The sequence below is a fragment of the Lissotriton helveticus genome, chromosome 11 (genome assembly GCF_964261635.1).
Source record: "Lissotriton helveticus chromosome 11, aLisHel1.1, whole genome shotgun sequence".
Taxonomy (NCBI): domain Eukaryota; kingdom Metazoa; phylum Chordata; class Amphibia; order Caudata; family Salamandridae; genus Lissotriton; species Lissotriton helveticus.
The window spans coordinates 799,621,903-799,648,826 of NC_136072.1; the positions used below are offsets into that span (position 1 = coordinate 799,621,903).

The 26,924-nt window shown below is 46.8% G+C and overlaps 1 protein-coding gene across 4 annotated transcripts in view; it reads right to left on the reverse strand.

Annotated features, from left to right (window-relative positions):
* LOC144791964 (protein transport protein Sec24C-like) overlaps positions 1 to 26,924 on the reverse strand; it is a 336,072-nt gene that overhangs the window by 40,280 nt on the left and 268,868 nt on the right. For all 4 annotated transcript variants that reach the window (XM_078666821.1, XM_078666819.1, XM_078666820.1 and 1 more), the window contains 3 exons: positions 26,050 to 26,188; positions 24,504 to 24,625; positions 2,227 to 2,406 (listed from right to left, as the gene is read on the reverse strand). In XM_078666821.1, coding sequence (XP_078522947.1) covers positions 2,227 to 2,406; positions 24,504 to 24,625; positions 26,050 to 26,188 — 441 coding nt within the window. The remainder of the gene's footprint in view (positions 1 to 2,226; positions 2,407 to 24,503; positions 24,626 to 26,049; positions 26,189 to 26,924) is intronic.

The window sequence follows — 26,924 nt, forward strand, 5'->3', positions numbered from 1 at the left end:
TTCTGGCAGCCAGGCGTCCCTCCACAAAGTCGGTATACGCCTGCAGGTGGAACAGATTTGTGGCATGGTGCACAGCAAAGGCTGTGGATCCTCTTTCTGCCCCTCTTTCGGAGGTTCTTCTCTTCCTTCTTTCTCTTGCCCAGCAGGGCTCTGCTCTGGGCACTATCAAGGGCTACCTTTCTGCCCTTTCAGCCTTTCTGAGGCTGCCTGATCAACCTTCTTTGTTCAAGTCCCCTATTGTAACTCATTTTCTGAAGGGCATCACACACATGTTCCCTCCTGTTCCGTTTGTGATGCCTCAGTGGGACTTGAACCTTGTTCTTACCTTTTTGATGTGCGCTCCCTTTGAGCCACTTCACAACTGTCCTCTCCGCCTTCTTACTCTGAAGACTGCTTTCCTGGTTGCCATCACCTCTGCCAGGAGAGTGAGTGAACTCCAGGCTCTTTCATCCAAACCCCCTTTCCTTTCTGTCCATCCGGACAAGGCCATCGTTCCTACCCAAGGTTGTCACGGCCTTCCATATCGGGCAGTCTATCACCTTGACCACCTTCTTTCCGCCACCGCATCCCTCTAAAGAGGAAGAGCGGCTCCACCGTCTGGACCCAAAACCTGCGATTTCGTTTTATCTGGATCGCACACGCCAGTTCCGGGTGGATGACCAACTCTTTGTTGTTTACGTGGGCGCTAAGAAGGGACGGGCGGTGCACAAGAGGACCATCTCTCGGTGGGTCGTCTTGTGTATCAAGGCATGTTACTCCTTGGCGAGGAAGGAGCCTCCTGTTGGGCTGCGAGCCCATTCCACTCGGGCCACGGCGGCTAGCACTGCCCTGGGCCGAGGAGTCCCCTTGCAGGAAATCTGTCAGGCAGCTACGTGGGCATCCCTGCACACGTTTGCAAGACACTACTGCCTGGACAGCCAAGTGTTGGCTTCTTTGGCCGTTCCGTCCTCCAGGACTTTCTGGTGTGATTATTGGTTTGCAGACCCACCACCGGGGTTGGTATTGCTGGGGTATCTATTCTAAGGTAAGGAATCTAATACTAACCTGTTTCTTTCAGATGAACAAGTTACTTACCTTCGGTAACGATATATCTGTAAGAAACAGTAGTTAGTATTAGATTCCTTACCGCCCCACCCATCCTCCCCGTTCTGCGAACTGATATCTAGGGTTAAGGTCATCCCCTTTCAGGGCCCTAGTTTCAATGGCACCAGTGTTGGTTTTTAACATGGCTCTGCGTTTCTGGCGCGGAAAAGCTGTGTCTAAGAACTGACGTCAGCATGCTGAGGCGGCGTCTAAGTACTCCGACAACGTCATCACGGCGCCCACGACGCCGACAACGGACGTGGAGCCGCAGACGACGCCTACCGACGCGCAAGGGTACTGCTACGCAAACATTTCCAGATCCAGTCTGACGCCTGGGGATATTCTAAGGTAAGGAATCTAATACTAACTACTGTTTCTTACACATATATCATTACCGAAGGTAAGTAACTTGTTCAACTACGACACAATCACAAATATCATCAGAATAAGTTGACCCATTGTAAACAACCGTAGAATCACATAACGTGTAAACACATGGATACGAGAGTTATTTTTTTTCCTGATTCAAGACACGTTTCTTCATATGTAAATTCGTCTTATTTAAAATTAACTAAATCATTGTGTGTGTACATTTTTTAAACGTTCATTTGGTTTACGTGCCAATTGACACTGTGTGAAAAAAAGTTATATATATAGATATATATATATATATATACACACACATCTATTTTAGTATGTGTGTGTGTGTGTGTGTGTGTATGGGATAACGCCTGGAAAATCAGGCCCAGTAGATCCTACACTGGTGCACTTTTAGCGTTAGGCAGCAAATTCTATATATTAACTCAAAATAAGGAAACACTTTATGTAACTCCTCGTACTTGGATATATTTTCAGTTTACACAATGCTAGAGCTCTCTCACAGTTGCAATTCCCATACATCACAGCAGCAGGAGCATCTGCATAATTTGGAAGTCCATCTCACGAATTCTGAAATTATCCCTGCATTTAAGATACATACATGTGAACCTAGTGCCGCTCCACCTGTGTAACCCCTCCACACTCTGAGATACAAGGTCTTATCAGATAACCATGAAGTGCTTGTCCTAGTTAAAGAATAAATGTATGAAGACTCCTAATAAATAACAGCATACCAGACAGCTTTTACTGCCAGACCACACTTACCAGAGGTAGGATACGTGGGTAGAAGTGTATGCTGCAGTCTGTTATGCTCATGGCCAGCACTGCCTGCCGCAGCCATGCACGCTCATCCACCGTGGTCAGTAGCCCTGGCAGCAGCACCTCACTCTTCCGCAAGGCATTCAGGCACACAGGTAACGCCTTCAGGAACTGTGGCATCACCAGCTGGGGGTTAAGAGAGCAGAAGAGTGAGCACAAGAAATAAAACCATCAGGCTACCTCCCTTTCAGAGAATACTCATGCCCGCAACCATTGAGCCTACTCACTGTGTGAGATGATAGCAGAGGAGATGCAGACAACCGAATTTGGAGAACTTTCAATTTTGAAAATATTAAAACCAAATCTTTAAATATGACACGTTTTCTCCCATTGAGATCAGTGGAAATTTAGAGGTTACTTGTATTCAGATATGACTGTAGAAATCCGGTGGAAATGTGGCACGGTATTGTGTTGTACTATTGCATTTATGTAGCACTTAGTACCTCTGACTGGATTGTGAAGCACTCTGATTTGCATCAACGTCCTAGGTGCCCTTTTCGATTAGTGACTAATGCATGTTGTTAGTTGTAGTGTGGCCTGTAGAGGACTGTTGGGTGAGGTTTTGAGACGTGAGGGGTTGAGTTGATCTGAAGGTCTTCCGTGTTATCTTTCCAGGACTTCAGCTTTGAAGATGAAGGGTACCGAACAATTAAGGGGCAACCCTGTATTCCTGGGAACCTGGATAAAGAATGTAAACAACTAATTTACAATGGCTACCTCGGAAAAAATATATTGGCCTATGCTTTGTTGGCAATGTGAGAAACAAAAAAGACATACACTTAATTGTATTTATATGAATGTATTCTCGATATTTCAATTCCAGTGATAAGGCAATGATAGTGCAATAATATATATCTCAAACAAGGTAGGACCTTCAAAAAAAGGCACAGTGAACGTGAAACAGTGACTAAGGTGAAAATTGGGGCGCTTTGTGAAATAAAACCTGCAAGTAATATACTGTTGACTATTTGGAAAAATCATGTAAGTAAAACAAAAATGTGTTATTACAAATTCAGTTTTCTCGTTCCATATTGAATAGCAGTCAATAGGACAAATCGCCGATATTTCAACCCCCATACCAATTTCATTGGGGTCTTCATCAGGACTAATACAGCTAGCAAACTACTATGAAAATGATAAATAAATCAGCCACTAAAGCCTGTCTCTCAAAAATTAATTATCAAAAGTTACATCCATACAGAGTGTAGAAAAGATTCTCAAAGTTAGCAGTTGGCCAGAATCCTAATGGCGATAAAATGTATATGGCTTAAAACAGCCATTGAGAGACACTTTATATCTTTGGCATGCGTCCAAATATAAGAAAACCTAAAATAAGCTATATACCTGTTCATGTTATGTTATACTGATTTGTATAGCGCACTAATCACTCAAGAGGGAATCCAGGCGCTTGGCCAAGGTGTGTGTTCCAAGGTGCTTATATGAAGAAGCTTCTTGTAGAGCTCAATCAGTGAGGAGGAGGCTCTGAAGTGTTTAGGGAGCTCGTTCCATGTCTTGGGTGCAATGTAGGAGAATGAACGACCACCAGTTTTGCTTTTGGGTATGTGGGGCATGTGTATGAGTGACAGTGAGGCAAGCGTAGGTGTATGGTGGGTTGGTGAAAATGTATGTGGCTGTTCAGGTATTCTGGTCCTGTGTTGTGAAGGGCTTTGTATGTGAATGTGAGAAGTTTGAATTGGCTGCACTTGTGAATGGGGAGCCACTGAAGCTGTCTGAGGTGTGGTGTGATGTGGGTGTGGCATGGAAGGTCGGGTAAGAGTTGTGTGGTTGCATTCTGGATGGTCTAGAGTCTGTGTAGGAATCATTTGGAAATTCTGGCATAGAGAGTGTTGCCGTAGTCCAGCCTGCTGTTGATGAGTGCTTGTGTGACACTCTGTCTGGTGTTCTGAGGCAACCATTTGAAGATCTTTCGCAGCATGCGTAGGATGTGGAAGAAAGAGGTGGACACTGAATTGACTTAGGCCATCATGTTGAGCTTGTCATCTAGGATGATCCAGAGGTTTCTTGCATGGCCTGTGGGTGTGGGTGTTGGTCCAAGCTCAGAAGGTCACCAGGTGGAATCCCACTGGGAGGTGTTGTTGCCAAATACCAGTACTTAAGTCCTTTCTGAGTTGAGCTTCAGGCAGTTGATTCACATCCAGTCTGCTACCATGGTCATGCAGTTGGTGAAGTTGGTTCTGGTAATGTTTGTCTTGTCCATCATGAACATGATGAATTGAGTGTCATCGGCGTAGGAGATGACAGTAATGTCTTGTGATCTGATGATGTGGGTGAACAGTGCCATGTATATGTTGAAAAGAGTGGGGCTGAGGGACAACCCCTGTGGGACACTGCATATCAGGTTCTTGGTCTCTGAAGTGAAGGGTGACAGCCTGACCCTTTGGGTTCTTCCTGTGAGGAAGGAACACATCCATTTGAGTGTGGATCCTTGTATGCCAATCTCCTGGAGTCTTCTGATGAGGGTTTTGTGCGGGACAGTGTCGACAGCCGTGGAGAGGTCGAGCAGGATGAGATCAGCTGCTTCTCCTTGGTCCAGTATGTTTCAAATGTTGTTGGTGGCCACAATGAGTGCTGTTTCGGTGCTGTGGTTCTTTCTGAAAACTTATTGTGTGTTGTCTAGAAGATGGTATAGCTCGAGGTGGGTTGTGAGTTGCTTGTTAAAGGTCTCAATCACTTTGGTTGGACAGAGGAGCAGAGAGATGGATCGGAAGTTGCTCAGTTGATTCGGGTCGGTTGTGAAATTCTTGAGGAAGGTGTTCATTTCTGCAAGTTTCCATTCATCTGGGAAAGTGGCGGACGTGATGGAGGTGTTGATGAAGTGGGTCAGGGTGGTGCTGATTTGTGATGTTCCCAGGTTGTAGATGCCCCTGGGAGCTGGCAGAGTAGCAATTGAGCTGCCTCTAAAGTTGCTTTGGGCTCTGCCGGTTGAGCTCCCAGCAGTCTGGTGATCTAGCAACGCTCCGTAGCCTGCTCACTTGGAGTGATGGAGCATCAGAGATGCAGAGGCAGAGTGGTGCAGAGACCGGAAGGAGTGGCTCCTCCTCTGCCGAGGCTGTATGACCTAGGGGGATGCCGAGACTCAGCCACGGGGATTGAAGTGGCCCTCCCACAGCTGGGGCCTACACTACAGCCTGCCGTGGGCTTGCGCCTGCCAAAAGGACTCGAAGCGGACTGGGTGTGGCCCTGATCCCCCCCGCCCAGGAGACTGAGGTGAGGGCGGTGGGGGAGGCGGGCTTGCAGTGGGCATGTCCCAGTGCGGAGTATCGGCTGGACGTCACGCAGTGATGGCAGACTGATTGCCCATAACCCCAGCGTTTCAGGTTGCTGACCACCCACAACTACGATCTTGCTTTGACACAGGGCTGCTGTTACCGGGGCACTGGATTACCTTTGGAGTGGGAATTGACGCCTCACTCACCCCTTCTCTTGTATATGTCCGTATCGCCTGCCTGGGTAGGCAGATCGGGGTTGGATTCAAGAGGACCAGATCCCATCGCAGTAGCGTAACTGGGGGCACCTTCACCCACCTTGTTAATCCAACCCAGTTCTTGCGGAACCAGGGCATTGACTGTAGTGGGGGCATTGACCTGACCAACTGGCCCGGAACCATCGACATGGCCATGAGGCCCCAATTCCCCCTAAAACAACTTAAACAGATGATCTTGGCTGCTTGTGCTGCCTTCGTCTTCAGATGGCAAGCAGGCCGAGCAGGGACTACTTTTATGGGCTCTACAGGGCCCCAAATAAAGACTGCGTCCCTGTGGCCACATACATCACATCATGGGGAAGGAAAAAGGGCCGGTGACGCACGCCCAAAATAAAATGGACAGATTTACCACTAACCCCATTACAAGGGCGGAGAATGGGTAATTCCCTCGACTCAGCGCCAAAATGGTGCAGGCCATCCAAACATATCGGGAGGCAGTTGAAACAAAGAAATGGGAAGTACTAGTAGATTTATCGCTTGTCCGTCAAGACCTCCAGAATATGGCTCACATAGTCACGGAAGCCGAGGAGATAATCTCCACGGTGGAAGATAACGTAGTTTCCCTCAAAGCCAAAGTGGTCACACTATTATCTCTCAATGCCACTCTTGAAAAGTGTGGCCAAGATGCAGAAGACAGATGTTGGTGCAACAATCTGCAATTTGTGGGCTTCCCAGAGGAATCAGAGTCAGCTGATCGGGCAAACTTACGAGATTGGCTGCAGTCGTGGCTACCAAAGGACACCCTTTCGCAATGGTGTGTGATTGAGAGAGCACACACATTGTTAGCCAAGCGCACTCAACCGGGCGCACCTCCACTGATTACCATGCTCCTTAACTAGCGTGATCGAGATTCCATCCATTGGGAGGCCTGCAAACCCAGGACTCGAACATTCCAAGTATCTCGAATTATGATATTCTCAGATTAAACCTGGGAACCTCAAAGGCAACAGAGGCCTTTTGATGAGATCAAAAAAAGTCAGGCCCCTTAATCTTAAATATATGCTCATCTTCCTGGTGAAACTCAAGGTGATTCATGAAGGCCATTCCCATTTCGTTGACACCCAGGAGGTGGTATGGGACTGGGCAGCTAAAAGACCATCCTTGTGATGCCTTAGGATGGATCCGGAGGCTTCCCCATGTTCGAGAACCTCCACGCGGACCCAAGCCTCGAGACCTAAAGGATATCGATGCACTCGATCTTGCAGGAGGCGCAAATGCTCTGCAGGATCTCCGGACTCCTCTGGCATACAGATGCAATGGCTATACCATCTCGCGATTGCCGAGGAACCGCCTGAGCATCGAGGGAGGGGGAGACCGTGGAGATGACTCCATGAATGATACCACTAACAAGCAAGTAAGTGATCCACATCGCCTGCCCATAAGTCATACGCAGACATGCAGCACTTGCAAAATCTACTAGAATCAGCTCAACACAGAGAAGCCACATTTAGCAACATCTAGAAGATGCTAAACATTTCAATTTTTGAGTTGAACTTTGGGTTTGGGTGTTTGGGAGTGACAGATGCTTCGGGGGAGGTAGTATGGGGTGGAGGCAGTTGCACCAGCTACAGATGGTATCCCGATTGATTTGTTAAAATCTAACATTGACCTCTAACAACTCTTTTTAGAGCCTGCTGGAGTGCAGGATTTTTTATTTTTTTTAACATTTATTTTTATTAATATTATTGCATTTACATTCGCATCTACATGAACAATAAACATCTCCATCAGACGATAGATTGTGTATATCAACTATTACGGCATACACGACAGACGTATCACAGCCTAGAAATTTTACTATACAGCAATTGACGTTACACTCATAACTCCCCTCCCATCGCCAACCTCCTCTGATCATATCTACAATCCATCCCATGCAACCCTTCTTATGCTTACGGGCTTGCTTCGGGGGTTGAGTCAGTTTGTGGAGGCTCACAGATATTTTCCCGAAAGTCATTCCACTGTCCCCATATTCTGGACCATTTTTTGAGACATCCTCTATGGGTGTAGACCGCCCTTTCAGCCACCATTGCGACATCCTTGTCTCTTTCCCATTGTTGGTGCGTAGGTACAGCCCCGGAGCCCCAGTTCCTGGCGATATTTCGCTTTGCGATCGTGGTCCCTAGCGTGGCCCAGTTCTGTAGTGCCAAACCTAAATCCGTAGGTTGCCAGACATTTAGAAGGCATCCTCTGGGATCCAGCGGGGCCACTGCTCTCCCTAGCTCCGAGATTTCATTCATCACCTGTTCCAAGTAGGATTGTATACATGGACATTCCCATATTATATGATAAAATGTTCCAGTCTGTCCACACCCTCTGAGACATAGTGGATCAGGTGTGTGTCCATGTTTGTGTAATGTTGTGCATGGATAATATACCCGGTGTAGCACTTTAAGTTGTATAAGTTTTAACTTAGATGGAATTGCTGCCACCCTAGCGCGTCCACCCAATCTGATTCCTCCATGTCTCCTAATTCTGCCTGCCACCTTTCCCTCAGCGTTGTCAAGGGGTCTGGTTGATTATTAACCAGTTTACGGTAGGTCTGGGAGATGGCCTTTTTGTCCATTTAGTCCGTGAGGATTCTGTCTTCTAAGGGCGACGTCTCCGCTAGCTGGTATCTGGGGGATAGCACTCTTGAGCGCGTGTCTTATTTGGACATATCGATAGAATTCTGTCTCCGCCATCCCGTATTTTTCCCGCAACTTTGAAAAGGGAAGGACCTCCCCCTTGACCCACAGATCTCCTATTGTAGTATTACCAATGAGGTCCCATTGCTTGAAACCCTTAGTGTTAGTCAAGGTGCCCAAACATCTAGTCTCCCAGAGGGGGGTGGCCTGTGTCAGTACCCCCTCCCAACCCAGTGTCCTCTGCACTGTATGCCATATTTTAATCGTGTGTGCAGTCGGTCCTGTCGGTGTGTTTCGTCTCTTATTAGTGTAGAGGGCTTTCATCAGTCGATCTGTGGGTAGTAGGCACCTATCCATTCTGAATGCCGGTTCATCCTGCGGGACGTGCAGCCATTGGTTTATCACCACTAATCGTGAGGCCCAATAGTATAATTTAACATTTGGTAATGCGATTCCTCCGTCGTACCAGCTAGTTACTAATTTGTGTTGTGCTATGCGGGGCGGTGTCCCGTCCCACAGCAGTGTGGAGACTTCGGCTTCGATTGCTTTAAAGTATGAGGGGGAACCTGGAAATGGGGTATTCTGAAGGGCGAACAGAAGCCTGGGCAGCGCTAGCATTTTTAAGAGTGCCGCCCTCCCCAGTAAGGTCAACGGAAGCGATCTCCAATGTTTGACATCAGCCCTAAATTTTGCCAGCGGCCTCCATAGGTTTTCCTCCAGAAAGATTGTTTCCCGAGGTGTAGCATATATTCCTAAATATTTGAATCCTCTGGTCGTGATTTGTAAGTCACATCCTCGAGGGAGCCTGGGAGTGGGACCATGTAGCACATAGAGGAGAGATTTTGTCCAGTTGATAGTATACACAGCACTTTCCTGTATACTATACAAATATCCAGCAAGAATACCAGGTTTCTCGCCGGGGACGTTAAGTAGATTAACACGTCATCCGCGTAAAGCAAAATCCGGTCTTCCCAGCCCGCCTCCCATTTCATCCCACAAATCGACAGGTCTTGCCATATCCAGGCCGCAAGTGGTTCAAGTATTAGAGCAAAAATGAGCGGAGACAGCGGGCAGCCCTGCCTCATGCCCCTCCCCAATTCAAATTCTCACGATATGCGTCCATTTGCTGCCACCTGTGCTAGGGGTGCTGTGTATAGAAGTTTAATCCAGTCACAAAAATTAGGGCCAAACCCCATCTTTTGGAGTACTGCAAACATAAACGGCCATTCTACAAGGTCAAATGCCATCAAGGCGTCAAACGAAAGGATGGCCGCATCTTCATGTATCTCCGGTGTCTGAGCCAGCACTCCATGTAAGCGTCTTAAATTAAGAGAGGTATTACGTCCCGGCATGAATCCTGACTGATCAGGGTGACTCAACGTTTTTAAGTGTGGCTGTAGTCGGAGTGCCAGTGCTTTGGCCAGTATCTTGGCTTCCGCATTTATTAGGGATATTGGGCGGTAGGAGGAGCTAGTCATAACGGGTTTACCTGGTTTGTGTATTGCCACAATCGTGGCAAGTCTCTGGTCTCAGGGGCAAGATCCCCTGCTCTTCGCTCTCATTGTACATATTGAGCAGATGGGGAACGATCGTTCCCGCCACATTTTTGTACAGTTCTACCTGCAAACCATTAGGCCCCATTGCTTTTCCGGTGTGGAGCGCTGTCAACACCACCCCCAATTACTCGGCCGTAAAGTCTGTTTCTAGATCCTGCATGGCTTCTGGTGGTAGGGTAGGCATTTTTATATCTCGGAGGAACTGTACGTTTTCTTCTATTGTGGCTGTAGCGTGTGGTGTATAAATCTGTTCATAGTATGTTGCCAGCCCTTCCACTATGAGTTGGGGATCAGTGCCGTCGTCTAATGTCAGTTGGGCAATCCATCTGCTCGCCTTCTCCCTCCTTTCCAACTATGCAAGCATTCTCCCAGTCTTATCTCCCAATTCGTACAGCCTATGTAGGGTATCAGAGTGTCTAGTTTTCGCAATTTCTCAAGCATAAGCCCTAAACTCCTGGACTGCCAACGTCAGGGATTGTGTTGTGTTGTCATTAGGATTTGCTGCATGTGCCACCTCAGCCTTCTGCACTTCTTCTTCCAAGGTCTCTAGGTTCTTCCTGTGTTCTCATGTGTGTCCGGTAATGACCGAAATGGCTGGACCCCTAATTACTGACTTGTAAGCCTCCCATAAAATGCCAGGTGATTCTACAGACTGTGTTTTCTGTAAAGTATTGTGCTTTGGATTTCATGAGGACCTTGGCAATTCTAGGGTTCTTCAAGTAGCCCGGGTAGAGTGGGTAAAGTCTTTTCCTGCCGGGGATCTGTGCGGTGTATGTGAATTGTACTGGTGAGTGATCCGAGATACCCCTTGGTAATTGTATCACCTCGCTTACCCTTTCCGGGGTTATTGCTAGAGTCAGTATGTAGTCTATTCGGGAAAGCCTGTTATGCACCCCGGAGTAAAAGGTGCATTGGTATTCGGTGGGGTGTCTTACCCTCCAGATATCAGTTAATCCCATTGCATCTATGAATTCCCTCAGGGCCTGAGTGGACCTCTTCGTATCTCTGGGCGGTCTTCGGTCCATTGTGTCATCTATTACTGCGTTGAAATCCCCACCTATGATCAATTCCCCTTCCGGAAGATCCAGTAGGAACTTCCCCAGCTCCCGAAAGGTTGTCTGATTAAGCGCTGGGGGGGACATACACCGAAACTATGTTATACATCCTTCCCTCCCATTGACATGACAAGGCAGCGAAGCGTCCCTGGTCATCCGTTCACGTCCCCTTCACCACCAGGGGTGAACTTTTATGTATCAGTATACCCACCCCTCGGGACCCAGATGTAAACTCCGCATGGGCTACCATTTTGAAACCCCAACGGTCCATCGCTTTACATGCCGTGCCCACTAGGTGTGACTCCTGGAGTAGCGCTACCGTGGGGCCCATTCGTTTTAGATATTGCAGAACCAATCCCCACTTGATCTTGTGCCCCTGGCCATTCACATTCCATGATATAACCATTAAGGGAGGTCCTAGTGCTCGTGGCGCTTGAGAGCTAGTGTCTTGATCGTCACGTCGTATCATAGCGTCTGTGATATGCGGTCGTGGTTTTAGTATTTGTGTCAGAGTAAAGGTGTACGCCGTATGCATTAGTACATTGTGCATTTGCCATCAACTGTCATAGGAGAAACATTTTAACAAGAGAAACATAACCTAAGCAAGTCCATTCCCCTGATTCCCTCAACCCGTACCCCCCACCCTGCCTCCCTGCCCGGCGGTTCTAAAACTGCCCGCCCCCCCAACTGAGCAGAGCACTTCATTTCCCCAGCAAACCACATCTCTCGTGGGGGCGAGTCTTCCGTGTACAGAACAAAGCTCTCCCATCATAAACCTTCTGGTCAGTGTTGCTCTAAATCTAGTAGATCCTACCTGTGTGGGTCCCGACCCCTTAAGCAAAGTTCGTGAAGTCGTATGTCCATAACCCAGTCTATTCGTGAGCAATGTCTCATCACGTGTAGCAGCGCCCAACAAACGGTTCGGGTCCTCAATTCAGGTGCTAATCGTTAGTCCAGTGGCAGTTGTTATTGTGACCTGTAGGTGTTCATGGTTCCAGTCGCACGACAATGCACCTCCTCCTTGGTTTCCATCCGCAGTCGTCTCAGCGCGCAGTTTGCGTGGTCTCCTTGTTCTTGGGTGCTCTAGCCGGCCTCCAACCCTCCAACCAGTCCCGTGCCTCACCTGGCGTCTCGAAGAACAATGTCTTTCCTTCTGATTCTACTCGGAGCTTCGCCGGGAAAAGCATAGAGTATTTTAGTTCCCTGACACACAGTTCTTTCTTGACCTCCGTGAAACTACGTCTTTGTTGTGTGACTGCTGCTGTGTAGTCAGGGTAGAAGGTGACTTCCGAATTTTCAATTTTTATACGTGCAGCCTGCAGGATGGCGTCGCGATCTCAAAAGTAAAAAATGCGCGCCAAGATTGGCCGCGGTGGTGCTCCCGGACGTGGTTTGCCTCCTGGAATACGGTGCGCTCTTTCTACTGAAAAGTAATTGGACAGTCCTCGTGGCTGTAGTTGGTTCTGGATCAGATCTTCTACAAAAAGATCTAGGGCTGGTCCCCCTGCCTTTTCCGGCACACCTACAAGGTGCACGTTATTTCGTCGGGAGCGGCCTTCGTGATCATCAAGTTTGGCCTTCATTAGTTTGTTGTCTTCTTCTAGCCGCAGTACTTGTTGCTGCAGTGTTACAGTGTCTGCCGAGAGCTCCGCTGTCGTCTTCTCAACTTCCACTAGTCGGTCCGACATTTTGGCGAAGTTCGCCCGTATGAGGGAGATATCCGTGGATATTGTGCCCATTGAAGACTGCATTGTTCGTAGAGCCGCCATCACATCTTGGAGGGTCACCTCCTCTGTGACCTCGTGTGTCAGGAGGTCGGGCATTGGTTGGCGCCCCGGAGGAGTCTTTGGTGAAGGCATATTTTTCTAGCTTTGAGGTCTGCTGTACTTTGGGCCCTCTTCCACTCATTGCCGCTGCTGGTTTTTGTCTTGTGTACGGCTGCCGCTCGATGTCTCCTGGTGCGTCCCGCTCGAAGGTTGGTCTACCCACCGCCTCTAACCACGTTTCACCGCGCCGTCATCAAGGTCGTATTCCCGCGCGGGGCCAGTGAGCCTTGTGGTCTTGTCCTGCTGGGTTACGCTTATAAGTATGTAGGTGTGTCACGCTTTTGGGCTGGGAACAGTATGTACCCTTAAAAATGTCGGTTATCTCCACCACCTACGCTCGAGCGGTGTGTGTCCCCGCCTGCGCCGGTGATCACAGCTCCCAGCCTTAGTCTCTGCTGTCTGTTGGATCTGGGTTAGTCTTACAATGGACTTCATGCAATGTGTGCCTGTTCTTTGTTTTCTGCCGCCCGAAGGTTCCTGGTTCTCTCTATTGTGTAGGGAGCCCCAGCTGCGTATTCACTTTGTCCCAGCACCTTTGTCTCCTCGCCGTCGGCACAGCATCAGCGCATTCTCCGGCGGCCCACGGCTGAGTCAGTGTTCCACCCACCCCCGCGTCCAGGGTGAGACTCCACGCGAGGTCCCGGCGGCAGCGTGACTCCGGGCCGCAAATTTCTCGGCGTCTGTCTTCAGCGATTTCTTGGACTACGGAGGTTCGGATCAGTTCAACCGGCGTCTGAAGTTTCCCTCCATCGGGAGCTGTCAAGCAACTAATAATAATAATAATAGTTACATTTGTAAAGCGCCTGGTTACACTGAGACCAATGTGTCCCCACGCTACGGTATCAACAGAACCCAACAGAAACAACCAAAAAGGACCAGGGAATTTAGGAAGCTGGGAATAAGTACGTCTTCAGACCCTTCCTAAAAATGGGCTCAGAACTCTCCAGCCGGAGTGCCTGAGGAAGCGAATTCCACAGCTGAGCTGCTAAATAGCAGAACGAGCGTCCGCCCATCCTGGCTCTTTTAATTTTAGGGACATACACCCTACCTGTTCCACTGGACCTAACGATCTAGTTAACTTTGATTATATGCAGGATTAATGGACGGATTTTTGTGGGAATGCCCCATCTACCACAGAGCTTGGTTAACTTGCGGCCATCTTGTCTGGCTGCCAGCCACGCCCCGAGTGCAAGATTTTTAAATACCTGGTCAGAATCCCCCATAGTGCCTATATACAAGAAGGGCGACCGTAACAGCCCAGCGCAATATAGACCCAATTACCTGCTGGATTCCCTAATTAAGGTGGCTGGGCGCATTCTTTTAGGAAGACTGCAGGACTGGGCTGATTTCAATAATATTTTCTCGGATTTGCAGTACAGATTTTGCCCAGGCGTAGGGATAATTGAGCAGGCCATCAACTTGAATTTACTATTAGAGAAATACGTCTTCATCAAATGCAGTAGCTTGATAAATTATGGTCAATAATGCGCACTATGTGTGTAGATAAGAGAATTGGGTATTTTATTAGACATTTGTATGCGTCAAGTGGGGCTAGAGTACACTATGGTTTAAGCGGAGAATGTACTCAGCTATTTAAGAAAAAAGAGAGGAGCCTAGCAAGGGTGTGTACTTGATCCTTTTTTGTTTCATTATACATTAACAGCTTAGGTAGAATCCTAGTTAGCAAATGTGCTGATCTTTCCCAAGTTGGGCACCAACCCATTCCGGCCCTCTTCTATGCAGACGACGCTGTACTTATTGCCTACACCCCCTTGGGCTTATAGCGACTACTTATCGAATTTGCTCAGTTTATGCAGAATCACAGTTTGAAAATCAATATAAGTAAAACTTTTGTAATCAAACTTGGGAAAAGAGTCACAAACTGCCACGATATCTTTATTGAGAGTACCAAAATTATGTCCAGATCAACATTTTCCTATCTAGGTATTCTATTTGATGAAGAGGGAACTGGAGAAGTGGGGTCAAGTCCAGAAGGCTTCAATTCATCAACAGTATTGCGACCTTGCTTAACTTCTCCAGGAAGCTGAGTATCAAACATCCAAGAGAAATGATGACCAAATATAAGGCCAAATGCCGGCCGACTGCCATGTTTGGATCAGAGCTGTGGGGCTATGCTAATGTTGATTTACTACAGATGGCAGAAAATGTCTATTTAAGGAAACTCCTTGCCCTCCCAAAACGTTGTTCCACTGTTGTCCGTCATTCTGAATTGGGCGTTCATTACTTAGCATATTTGATCAAGATTTAGCCTGTGCTGCTCTGGCATAAGATCTGGACATCTGAATACAAGGACCTTAATTGTTCTATTGTAAAGGATTGCCTTAGATCCTTGTCTGCTTTAAAATTCCATGGCTTAAATTTGTCTGTGATTTCCTGGCTGACATTGGCCATCCTGAGTATTTTCATCATCCAGAAATTTTGACTAGGATCTCTAGAAAAGCTTTAAAGTTGGAATGTAACTCATTAATTTAGGAACTGAGTCGTTCCTCCAAGATTAACAAACCTGTTCTGAAGAACCAACTGATCTTGGCGACACTTGGTATGCAACCTTACCTAGCAAATGTATACAACTCACAACATAGATTTGTTTTGACATGTTTCCGGTTGGATATCTTTCACCACCTAAGCAGTTTTCCCACCACTAACAACTGGTTGCATGAATTAGTGAAATGCCCTTGTGACAAAGTATCCATGCAGAGTACCATGCACATCCTTTTTTTTGTAAGTATTACTCAGATTTGAGGAAATATTTTATTAAGCCCCTGTTAAAACCGCTTGGAATCAAGCAATGTCGACCAGCCTTTATTTATTTGCGATCTCTGCCAAGTCTGTATACCTGTGCTGTTTTGTCTCGGTTCTTATGGCTGTTATTAGGCAGAGGAAGCTGTTGTTGAAATTTTATCGTCAGAAGGAAGACGTATTTGTCTGTTTTTATCTATATGTTTTCATCTTTTCTCTTAGTTTTTAATTTAAATACAGTAATATTTTTGTATGCTTTTATGATTCACAATGTGATATCGAATAAAGCTTATTTGAATTTAATTGAATTTAACTGGATTGTTTTTTGGCAAAGAATTACAGCCATCCAATGGTGCCCATTTTCTCAGTCTGAGACGAAGGAAAGCTAAAATTTGTAAGGATTCCATATCCTGTGCAAGTTAATATAGCTACTTGCACTTAGCTATTTTACTCGGGCTGGAACCTGCAAAAACATGAAGGTTACACTAGGGTTGTTTTTTCGAAGAGTACTCATATCAACATAAAACCTTACAGTGGATTGTAATCGCCCCATATTACATGATCATCTTCGTTTAATGTGACAACTTAATCCGGTCCCTGAGCAGGACAGAATGTATTATTCATGGATGGATCTTTTACACCCATCCAGTCTGCAGTGTTTGAGCCTCCGCATAATGTTTTTACCGCAGGGCTTGCTAATACTACAATGCCCAGCATCCTCATCCTCATCCTCATTCTATTCTAATCTATTCTATTAGCACTTATGTAGCGCATAGCTACCCATAGGCATCTCTGCACTGCTAGTGCAAGGCAACTCTACAAGGAATCAGAGGGGACCATTCTGGAATAACCACGTTTTGAGTGACTTACTGAACAATAGTTTGTTCCACGTCAAACTCATGGAGGTAGGGAGGATGTTCCACAATTTGTTAACATTGTAGTAAAGGGATTGAGCTCCCCATGTAGATCTTTTGATCAGAGGGATCTTGGTTAGAAAGGCATAAATGGAGCACAAGGGGATCCTGGAAAATAGTGGGAGATCAGAGATCGAGAGATCAGTGGCCCTCTTTCCAGAAGGGCCCTGTGCGCAATGTAGAGGAATTTAAATTGAATCCGCTCTGCATCAGGGAGCTTATACAATGAAGAGCTTTGACGAGTGGAGTAGTGTCTAGGGACATTGTGAAGAATTCAGGCAGCTGAGTTCTGCACCGTCTGCAGTTTGTGTAAGATCTTTTTGGAAGCACCAGATAAAGGGAGTTTCTGTAGTTGAGAGAGTATAAGGTCCCGGACTACAAGTCTCTAAAAGAGAGAGAGGCGTAGATGAAGAATTTTTCTAATCATCCTGAGAATGCTGAAGCATGTTGCCACAAGCTTTGTTGCTTGTGAGCCACCTTTAAGGGAATCATTCAACCAGACCCCCAGGTCTTTATGATTGTTTTTGGCATGGGGGGAGTCCAAGGTAGTTTGGCTAGCCTAAATCCATTAAAGGATTAGGGATATTGCCAAGGATCAAAAATTCAGTTTTATTGCTATTTAGTAAGATAGGAATTGTTCATCCAGGTAGCCACTTTCTCTAGTCGGGGTCCAGGGAAGCCATGAGGGAGATGTGATTCTGAGCGAGGGAGAAGATCAATTGCGTATCATGATGCTTGAATGTGCAGCGTATTGCATTACATCAGAGCATCCGCGTCTTTGTGGGTAGGACACATTCAACATGATGCAGAAACTGATGACCAGGCCTCCATCAAATGCTTTTTATTGCTGGCCCTCTTCTGAACCATCAATATTTGGAGGGTTCATCGAGCACAATTAGGTATTCAAAAAGGAAAATACATTTGAAGAATTAAGTCCCTGGACTCTGCGGGGATTATACACATTCCCTCATTGTTCTTAGCAGTTGGCATTGGTTTACTTACCATCTTTCTGCTGAATATTACTGTTTCTTAGTGTGTGACTACAAGGATTTTCCCATGAATTTCTCCAGAGGGCCCTCATCAGTCTGAGCTAGGGTAAGGCATAATCTTGATGTGCGAATGAATCTATGCATGATCTGCGCTATGTTCACAAGTTTTAAGTGGTTTGCTGTGCCCACTGTTCACATGTGTGAATAGATATTTACAAATAGTTACCACGTGCATGAAAAAAAATTCTCGTTATAGTCAGTTTTTCCCTGAGTTTCTTATAATTTATGCTCCATTTATGTGTTTTCATTTCTATTTATGTTATATTTTCAAATACCTACAGGACCATACAAAATATTTTGAAATTCCAGCAAAAGCTGTCTCATAGGACTATACTAATAGGTATAGTGTGCCTTTTGATAATTGTATGCATATATTTGTAGAAAAAGGAGTTTTTCTAAAAAGGAGTCTGGGTCCTGAAAAAAGACTAAGACTTTTTTTTAGGGCCACCACATAGGCTGAAACATGTTGACCCATGTAGATGCAGGGATATTAGACAGTTCCAGGCATCACCATAGGTTTTAATCATTACCTAGACCTACCCCGATAAACAGCAAATCTCTGGGTTAGGATACAGGGATTTTTGAACTCTCTAGATCCTGCCTCTATATTTACCCACTCCCTCAAAAGAACTCCCTGCAAAAAACAAAAAAGCCCATTCACAACTGGAGTTTTCTTTGGTGAATGAGATGTGGCCATTGATGAAGCATGACACCCTGGTGGGTGTGTGATGCCACACCTGTCAACTGTTTATGAATACTTTTGTCCAATTCATATCAGGAGACACAGAATGAGACAAGGGACTCCTTACACAGGAGAATTTACCCATAATGTGAGTCTCTGTGTTAAGCCTAATCACTTTTGCTTTATGCGGTTTATGGTGTAACCTGGGAGAACGCAACGGTGCGACCGCCCTTTTTCTCTCATTCTTTAGGACTTCCTTCCGAAATTGGATATTCAGGTCTGCTCATTTGTGAACACTAGGGTCTCGACAACAAACAACTTAACCCTGTGGGGTATTTTACAAGGATTTCACCCAGCAGGTTACTCACACTGATCTGAAGAATGTTCATACACTCTCTAAGCTATTTTATGATTACCTATAAAACTTATGTCAGGAGATTACAGTAGTTCCCCACAGCAAATGCATTAACTAACTAACTGAACTATCTTTCTAGTACGTTCCCATGAGACTTGTAAAATATACCTTGTTCTTTGTAGCAGGTGCTTTAACACCCTAATCTTAGAAAGTGGTCCGTCATCACTATAGAAATACAATTGAGATGTAATACCACGTGTCCCCCTGATGTCAATTTCTTTCAGGCAGAGTTTGTAAAATATTAACGGGCCATACGCTGAGTATTACTGATCCTGTCCCCAATGGCTCTGCTCTTTCACCCACCTCCTACCCCAATTTGTGTCACTTACAAAAGCAAATGTTTTCCTTTTCCAGTCCTGCTTCCATATAATCTTTATAACTCTGTTTCTCCTTTCCTAGTCTCTGTACATTCTAAAGTACCCCATCATAGATTTTTCTATAATAAACTTCTTATCCCATAGTGGCCCCGACTATGACAATTTCTTATGCCCCTTCACTTCACATGAGCCCTTTAAGGACAAACTTAACAATCATCCTGTTTTTGCATCCAGGCCATCACATGTTTTGCAGGAGATGGAACCTCCCAACAGCAGGGAGGGAATGTAAGTACTGGGATGATGAATTGATAATTGAATTCCTAATAATAACAATTAAATAATCCAGGCATTTTCCCCTCACCCCAATCCTTACTTCCTCAGGGTGTATGAAAACGAAAGCTGTGTCTCAGTCCTACACAGAAATTGCCACTTCGGTGTAATGTACCACCACTGACCTTGACACAAGCCTCTACACTGCAGACTCAACTTGCAGCCCATTTATCATCTGATGGTTAATTGGTACTAGATAAAGCCTCTCCACCATATCCAACATGTAATGCAATACAAAACTAAAGGATGCTGTCCAGTTGCTGCCCTGAAAATATCGGAAAGAAATGTGTCCCTAAACTAAGCTTATGAGGCCACCAGCACCTCTTGTTGATAGTCCTCGAGTACCTCTCAGCATGACTGTGCTCATCAGTTCATAGGCTTAAGAGATCACCATCCTGGACATCTTTCTGGACACGCCCCTCTGCAGCCCTATTTACCATGTGTCTCCACCGTTCGCGCAGCGGACGGGCGCAGCGGGCGCGCCGTTTGCGTGCCGAAGGCGCGCCTAAGGCAAGCCCGTCTGCGCCCGTCCGCGACCGGCCGGGACCAGGGGCCACAGGTCCTGCCCAATTCGTGTCCTACACCTCTGCTCAACTATCTGCAATCACGACTTCCTTCACTGTCCCTCCTTCGTTAGCAGCGCGCACTGCCTCACTCGGCATTTCTGCTCCTCTCTGTCCAACCTTATCCCCTTCCCTCTTACCTATCACCCCCACTCCATTAATTTGTCAAGTTTCCCCTTCCTTCCCCTTGCCTTCCCCTGGAGCCTCGGCACTTTTGTTAAACACCCGGTCAGCTGCTAAGCATCAGATTGAACTTTTCAATCTTCTCTCTACTGATTCCCCCGATTACCTCTTCCTCACGGAGACATGGTTTTCTCCTGATTCTCTCCCCGATCTCCTTGCTATTCTCCCTGACACATATTACGCTCTCCGTGCGGACCGACCGGCCAGCAAGACCGGCGGTGGAGTGGCTATGATCATTCGGTCTACGCTGAAGTTTCAGCTTCTTGACTTCTCTCCCATTCCCAACGTGGATTTCCTGGTCGCTCGGTCCACCAATCTCACTGACCCCCTTACCTTTGTCCTTGTCTACCGGCCCCCTTCGTTAATGCCCCAATTTGTTCCCCTTTTTCAAGATATTTTAGCCACTTTATCAGTTAATAACTCGGCAGTCGTCCTATTAGGCGACTTTAATTACTGGCCGGACGATCCTCGAGAAAGCCAGACTTCTAAAGATTTCTCTGCAACGCTCTGCTCTTTAAACTTCTCACCTCACGTTTTTTCACCCACTCATGCTAAGGGTCATACCTTAGACCAAATCTGGTCCCTGCGTTGCCCCCTTTCTGTTCTCTCCATCCTTCCCTGTCTCTGGTCAGACCATTTCTTAATTTCTTTTAACATTCCTTTTTTCTCTCATCCCAAAGTCCCTTACCCCAAGAACTTGACAGCACGTTGCTGGAACAAAACAGATCTCTCCCTTCTCTCTTCCTCTCTGACTTCCACCACACCTGACTTGACCGACCTTTCCCTGGAAGATCAAGCTGATGCGGTTGGTGTCTGGTTATCCTCCTCCTGTGATCTCGTCGCCCCTTTGAAAAACATCAAATCTGGTCGGCCCCATGAAGCCCACCGGTGGTTCACTAGTGAACTCAAAGAGTTAAAACTCAATCTTAGACGATCAGAACGCCAATGGAGGCATCACTACTGTCCTCTCCTTCGCGTTAAGTACAAGGCACTACTTAATGACTATAAAAAAAACATCACCCTGACAAAAAAGGAATACTTCTCTGAAAAAGTCGCTCGCTCTTCCAACAAATCTCGAGAGATTTTTTCACTTGTGAAGCAACTGGCCACGTCCGACCGTACCAGCGCTAGTATCGCCCCTTCCCTCTCATTCTGTCTCTCCCTCAATAATCATTTTATTGATAAAATCTCTGCTATTAAAGCTAACATTCCTGCAGTCTCTCAAATCCTGGATCTCCCGCCTCTCCCTCCCCCACCCTCTTCGTTAGATCTCTTTCCCCCTATTACTACTGCACAATTCTCTGCTTTGCTGGCCAAGGTCAAATCGGGATCGCCAGCTGACATCGCGCCGGCCCGGATTCTTCAAACCCTTTTTTCTCACTCCCCCGGACCCCCTCTCACACTCCTTAATTCATCCCTGGCCCTTGGATCTGTTCCCTCCTCTTTCAAAATAGCTTCTGTTCTTCCCATAATAAAAAAACCCGGTCTAGACCCTTCTTCACCCCCTAATTTTAGGCCTATTTCTCTCCTCCCCTATCTGGGGAAGATTGTGGAAAGCCATACCACCTCCTGCCTCTCCTCTTACATCGAGAGGCATGGCCTTCTGGCCTCTCACCAGGCGGGCTTCCGCCCGGGCCATTCTACTGAGATGGTCGTCACTGCTGTCCTGGATGAACTTAAGGGAGGGGCTGATTCCAACTCCCCCCAGGCGCTGGTGCTCCTCGACTTGTCGGCTGCGTTTGACACGGTTGATCATGCCATCCTTCTCGACCGTGTCAGCGCAGCCGGCATCGGGGGGTCAGAACTATCCTGGCTGAAGTCCTTCCTTCGGGGTAGGTCCCAGGCAGTCCAGTTGGCTGGTTTTTCCGCCCCTCCCCGCCCCTTGGTGTGTGGGGTCCCCCAAGGTTCCTCTCTTTCCCCTCTTCTCTTTAATCTCTACATCTTTCCTCTTATTTTCTCCCTTCGTGAGCTGGGGGTCTCCGTGTATAACTACGCTGATGACCTCCAGCTCATCTTCGATCTCTCCACTCCTGATTCTTCTTCTTTTTTCAGTACCACTTTAACTTTCATTTCAGACTGGATGATCACGAACCACCTTAAATTAAACCCCGACAAGACGGAGCTTGTCCTCACTGGTGGTCCCTCTAATCCCTGGTCCCCTTCTTACTGGCCCCTCTCTCTTGGCACTCCCCCTACTCCAGTTCCCACTGTCCGTACTTTAGGCCTCAAAGTCAGCAGTGACCTTTCCATTCATTCGCAAGTTAGTGCTGTCATCTCATCCTGTTTCCTATCCCTCCGCCTCATTCGCAAGATATCCCGATTCTTTTCCACTGATGCCCTCAAATCCATCATCTCGGCCCTCATTACCTCCCGTCTCGATTACGGGAATGCCCTCTACTCCGGCATCCCCGGCTTTGAAATGCGCCGGCTTCAGGCCATACAGAACCAGGCCGCCCGGCTCATCTTTCAACTTCCCAAATTCTCCCACATCACGCCTGTCCTCAAGTCCCTCCACTGGCTCCCTGTACGCCTTCGTTCTTCCTTCAAATTAGCTTGCCTAGCTTTTCTGGCCTTCACCCACTCTGCCCCTTTGTTTATTGTTTCTCTGATCACTCCCTACATCCCTTCTCGCACTCTTCGTTCGTCCTCTCAACTTCTTCTTCAAGTCCCCCGCTTTCGTAAAGTTCGCATTGGCGGCACCCGCTTCTCGGTGCTGGCCCCCCAGTATTGGAATAGTCTTCCATTCTCTATCCGATCAATTCCCACCTACCCGGCTTTCCGAAAAGCACTAAAAACCTTTCTTTTTCTTCAGGCCTTCCCTGGTTAGCCCCATTGTTTGCAGTGTCGAACCCGTTTTTCTCTTTCCCTTTCCCACCCTTCCCTCCCCCCCTCCCCTCCTTCCCCCTCTTCCCCTTACCCCCCAGCGCCAGGAAGCCGCTTGGCCGCAGTGCGCTTAATTAAGTTCTTTTTTCATTTAATTTCATCCTGACCCATCAGGTAACTTTTGCAATTGCTCTCATCTTTTTTTGGCATAGCAAAATGAATGAAGAAATGGTCAATTATGGAAGATTTCAACAATGGAACCACGTCTGTTAAATGTGGACACACCTGATGTGTGACCAGGTGCCAGAAACAAACGCGGGTAAACTGACCTCCAGATCCCTCTGAAAAGCCAAATCAACCTGGGAAAGGAAAATGGACTGGAACCTAAACACCACCTGATTCAAAATAGCCCAGGCCATGGCCTACGCAGAAAAGACGTCGAGTATAAGAAATTTGATGGATCTCCCTGCAAGCGTTCACATAAGAGAACCTTTAAAGCTGAGAAGACCGAAGGCTGGTCCCGTAAGGTATGCTTCAAAAGTCAACAAAAAACATTCTCAGTTGTAATCGAACAGCAAAAGAGCTAAAGGATGCCAGCTTTCTCTCATCCTTCTCCCCTGACCAGACGTGTCTTAAAGGCATGGATAATGACCCGCTTAAAGCTCAGAGTGGCACTAGTTCTAAACCATATTGTAGGAACAGTAATAATACAATGGTATTTTTTTTTATATTTCAGAGAGTATCACTGCTCCCAATGGGTCATGGATCTGCAAGGCCACTGGCTAGACAGTCCACTCCTTCTGTCCCTCTTCGCTACTTGCAGTGATCAGCCCCAGTTGTTGGAAAGCCACGTGGGGTCCTTCCTTTTGATTTGAGTTCCTCAGGCACAACTGCACATACCCTGAGGGTCTTCATCCACACACATTGAGGACTGCATGCTGTCAGCCAAATTCCATACTATCACAGTCCAAGACCTGCAGAAACTCCGGAAGCAACATGAAGGAAGGTGCCCCCACTGATACCTGAATTTAACAAAACCCAACTCATCTTTTTGCATGTTTTGTAACCAGAAAACTGAGGTGTAAGGAAACTGGGCATCACAGTAGGCCCTCCAAAAAGATACAACCCTGACTAGGAGGAGAGAGTAGGGAACAATGCATCATTATCACCAGTAAGCAAATGCACTTCAATGCTAAAATAGATGTTCTGTCCAAGTTGAAAATTTAGCTTGGAGTGCTCTCCAGAAAACAAAGGTCAACGGGCATGTTTGGGAGAGGAGATAATTAAACTCCTTTGATTAGTGGGGTAGGGTACATCTATTTCATTAAAGAGGTGACCAGACAAAACTTTTTTGTCCACTGATATAACAACCCAGGGTTTTGAGGTAATGGCACACTGTTATTTGTAGACGAGGGATGAGGTCTGATGGACAACCACAAACATGCACAGAGTGGCACAGTTAAAAGGGAAAAGAACAAACATGCGCAGTGGCAATCCAGTTAGCAGGATCATTTGGACACCTGCACAGCAGCAGGAATTGATGGTTATATACATGCACATGCCAGCATGGTTAACACAAGTCGGAAGATATATATATTGGGTGGCTTTGAGAGGGTACCTGTCCATCAGTCATACAGGCGGTAGCGCAGTGTTGGCGGTAGCAAGCCAGGATCCGAGTAATCCGGGTCACCAGGGCATCACGCACTTCCTTCAGAGGAGTGTGCAGGATTGCGCTGTAAGCTGTGGGGGACAGAGAAAAGCAAAATTGTGAGTTTACCTCACAAAACGTCTTTCATGTCAGTGCATCCAGTAACCCATATATTTCAGTAATGTGCAACCATGCATATCCACATTCCACGCCACCCACATTCTGCCTCGGACCTCTGTGTTTTATGGCGCAAGTTTTCTAACTCTTATAGCTTGCCTCATCGTTGCTTTTGCCAAAATTTTTCTGTTGGTGTGGCTCCTATTTTGTATTTGATTGGGCTGGCAGCTTTGTGCAAAGGTGTAACAGAAGGTACATGAAGCAGGCAGCAGATTTGGTGATATAAAGTATATTTTGGCTCAGATTCTTGCACGTTCAGACTGTGCACTATGTCAAAGTATGTAAAGATTTGCAAGTCACTTTACTCTACAGTGGAGAAACACTCCTTCAAACTTGAGTCACTCAGAGATAGACTTCTCCCCTTCTCTAATATGACAGCACCAGTTGTATATACTAACATCCTCTTTTGTAGCGGAGGTAGGTCCTGGTAATATTTCTTCACCACCCAAACAGTTCAAGGATAGTTCCAGGTGGCCCAATTAACTCTGTGTTTGTGTGGTGAATATCAGTTTTCTCCTGTGCTGTCCTACGGCTTTTTTATCCACCTATCCTCTTCTCCTCTGCAGTTTTTGGGTATCTCCTAGTGTTGAACGATGATGGATTCAACCCAGATCTGTGACTGAAAGGGAGTGCCTTAACCCCATGGATGCTCAGCATATTCCCCTGCTATGCTGAGAATCCGTAAAGTGCATGTTACATGACGAGCTGGGCTCGTCATGAGCGTGCGAGGAGGCTACTTCATGACGAGCCCAGCTCGTCATGAGCGTCGAAGGGGTTAAAGGTTTCAGCGCTCTGTTCATCATCTCCTTGTGTTTGCTTTGTTCGCCCTAAGTTGGCAGACGTGGGTCCCTTGCTAACGTTGCCACTGGATTCAAGCTAGCCTGGCTTATGAGGAGTGTTACCCCGAAACCAGTTCCAGGATACTTGTTTCTGGTCCAGGGAGGACCAGGCTTGGTAGTTCGGGCTGGACTGTTCCCATAAAGAACAGGGTAAAGACTGATTTGCATATGGATGAATCTGAACTGGGGTGGCGGAATGAGCTAAAGAACAATGATGGATTCAACCCAGATCTGTGACTGGGGTGAGTGTCTGAAAAGTTTCAGCGCTCCGTCCATCATCTCCTTGTGTTTGCTATTTCCTAGTGTTCCATGCTTAGCTTCCTGAGGCCCGCCCCTTTCAGTACGTTTTCCTTCCACAACTGTGGTAGTGACAAGCCAGCTCCATGGACATCTTCTCACCTCATTGGAAGTGTGGAATATCTTGCAATATTCCCTTAGAACATCTCATTGGTTGGAGGTCAGTTATTGAAAGACTCTCCTTATCCCTGACGATTACTCACCTGATTTAGAGAAGTAGCAAAGCAGAGCTTCAGCCTGGCTCTGCTGGAACGTCTCCACCAGACGCTCGGAGCAGTTCAAGTTGATGTTGTGCACACGAACCCTGCGCTGGCCCGCCTGATCAGAGTAGTACAAAGCAAACTGTTGGAGAAAGAGACAGGAAGGAGATACCATCAGACGCAGCTATAAAGGTATGTATGTCAAGATAGATGTGACCAAGGCCCACCAAGGGAACATTCTGAGAGAAACAAGCAATGCAACTTGTTAGTCACTTTACTTGTGGAGTGTAAATTGTGGCTTGTGGTCTAGCAGGTGATCAGAAGTGGTGTGGGTCTTTCTTGATGTCTTGCCCTAAATAAGCCTGTTTATTTTTTTCAGTGATAGCATTAGTCACGGTAGCAGATTGTCCTTTGGCAGTAACAACAGCTAGTTGTATTTACCTTGCCCAGGGGGAATTAGCAAAGGCCTCTGTGTTTGTGATGGGTTATCCCTAGTGACCTTATACAGCTGTGGGAGTGGTTGCGTTCATGTTGCCCTTGTGTGTGTTGGGGACCTCGGGATCTACTGAAGTGAACTGGAGGTGCCCTTATGTACAAGTTGTGGACATGACTGCTTTTGAAGGAGAGCTCTAAGTTAGAAGAATTTCTCTTCTTGGGTCAGCAGTGCGGTGGGGGTGGTTGGACAATGTACGGACACTGTTATTGATAGTGTAATGATATATTCCTAGTTGCTAATATCAGTAATGGACTAAACTTCAATCTTATTCACAGTAGTCTTGAGTTGCGAGTTAACTACTGGGGTAGGGGTATGAGGTTGGGGGCACGGGGGTTGAGACCAGTCTGTTATTTTCATATTGGTGTTTCAGCAATATTCTTGC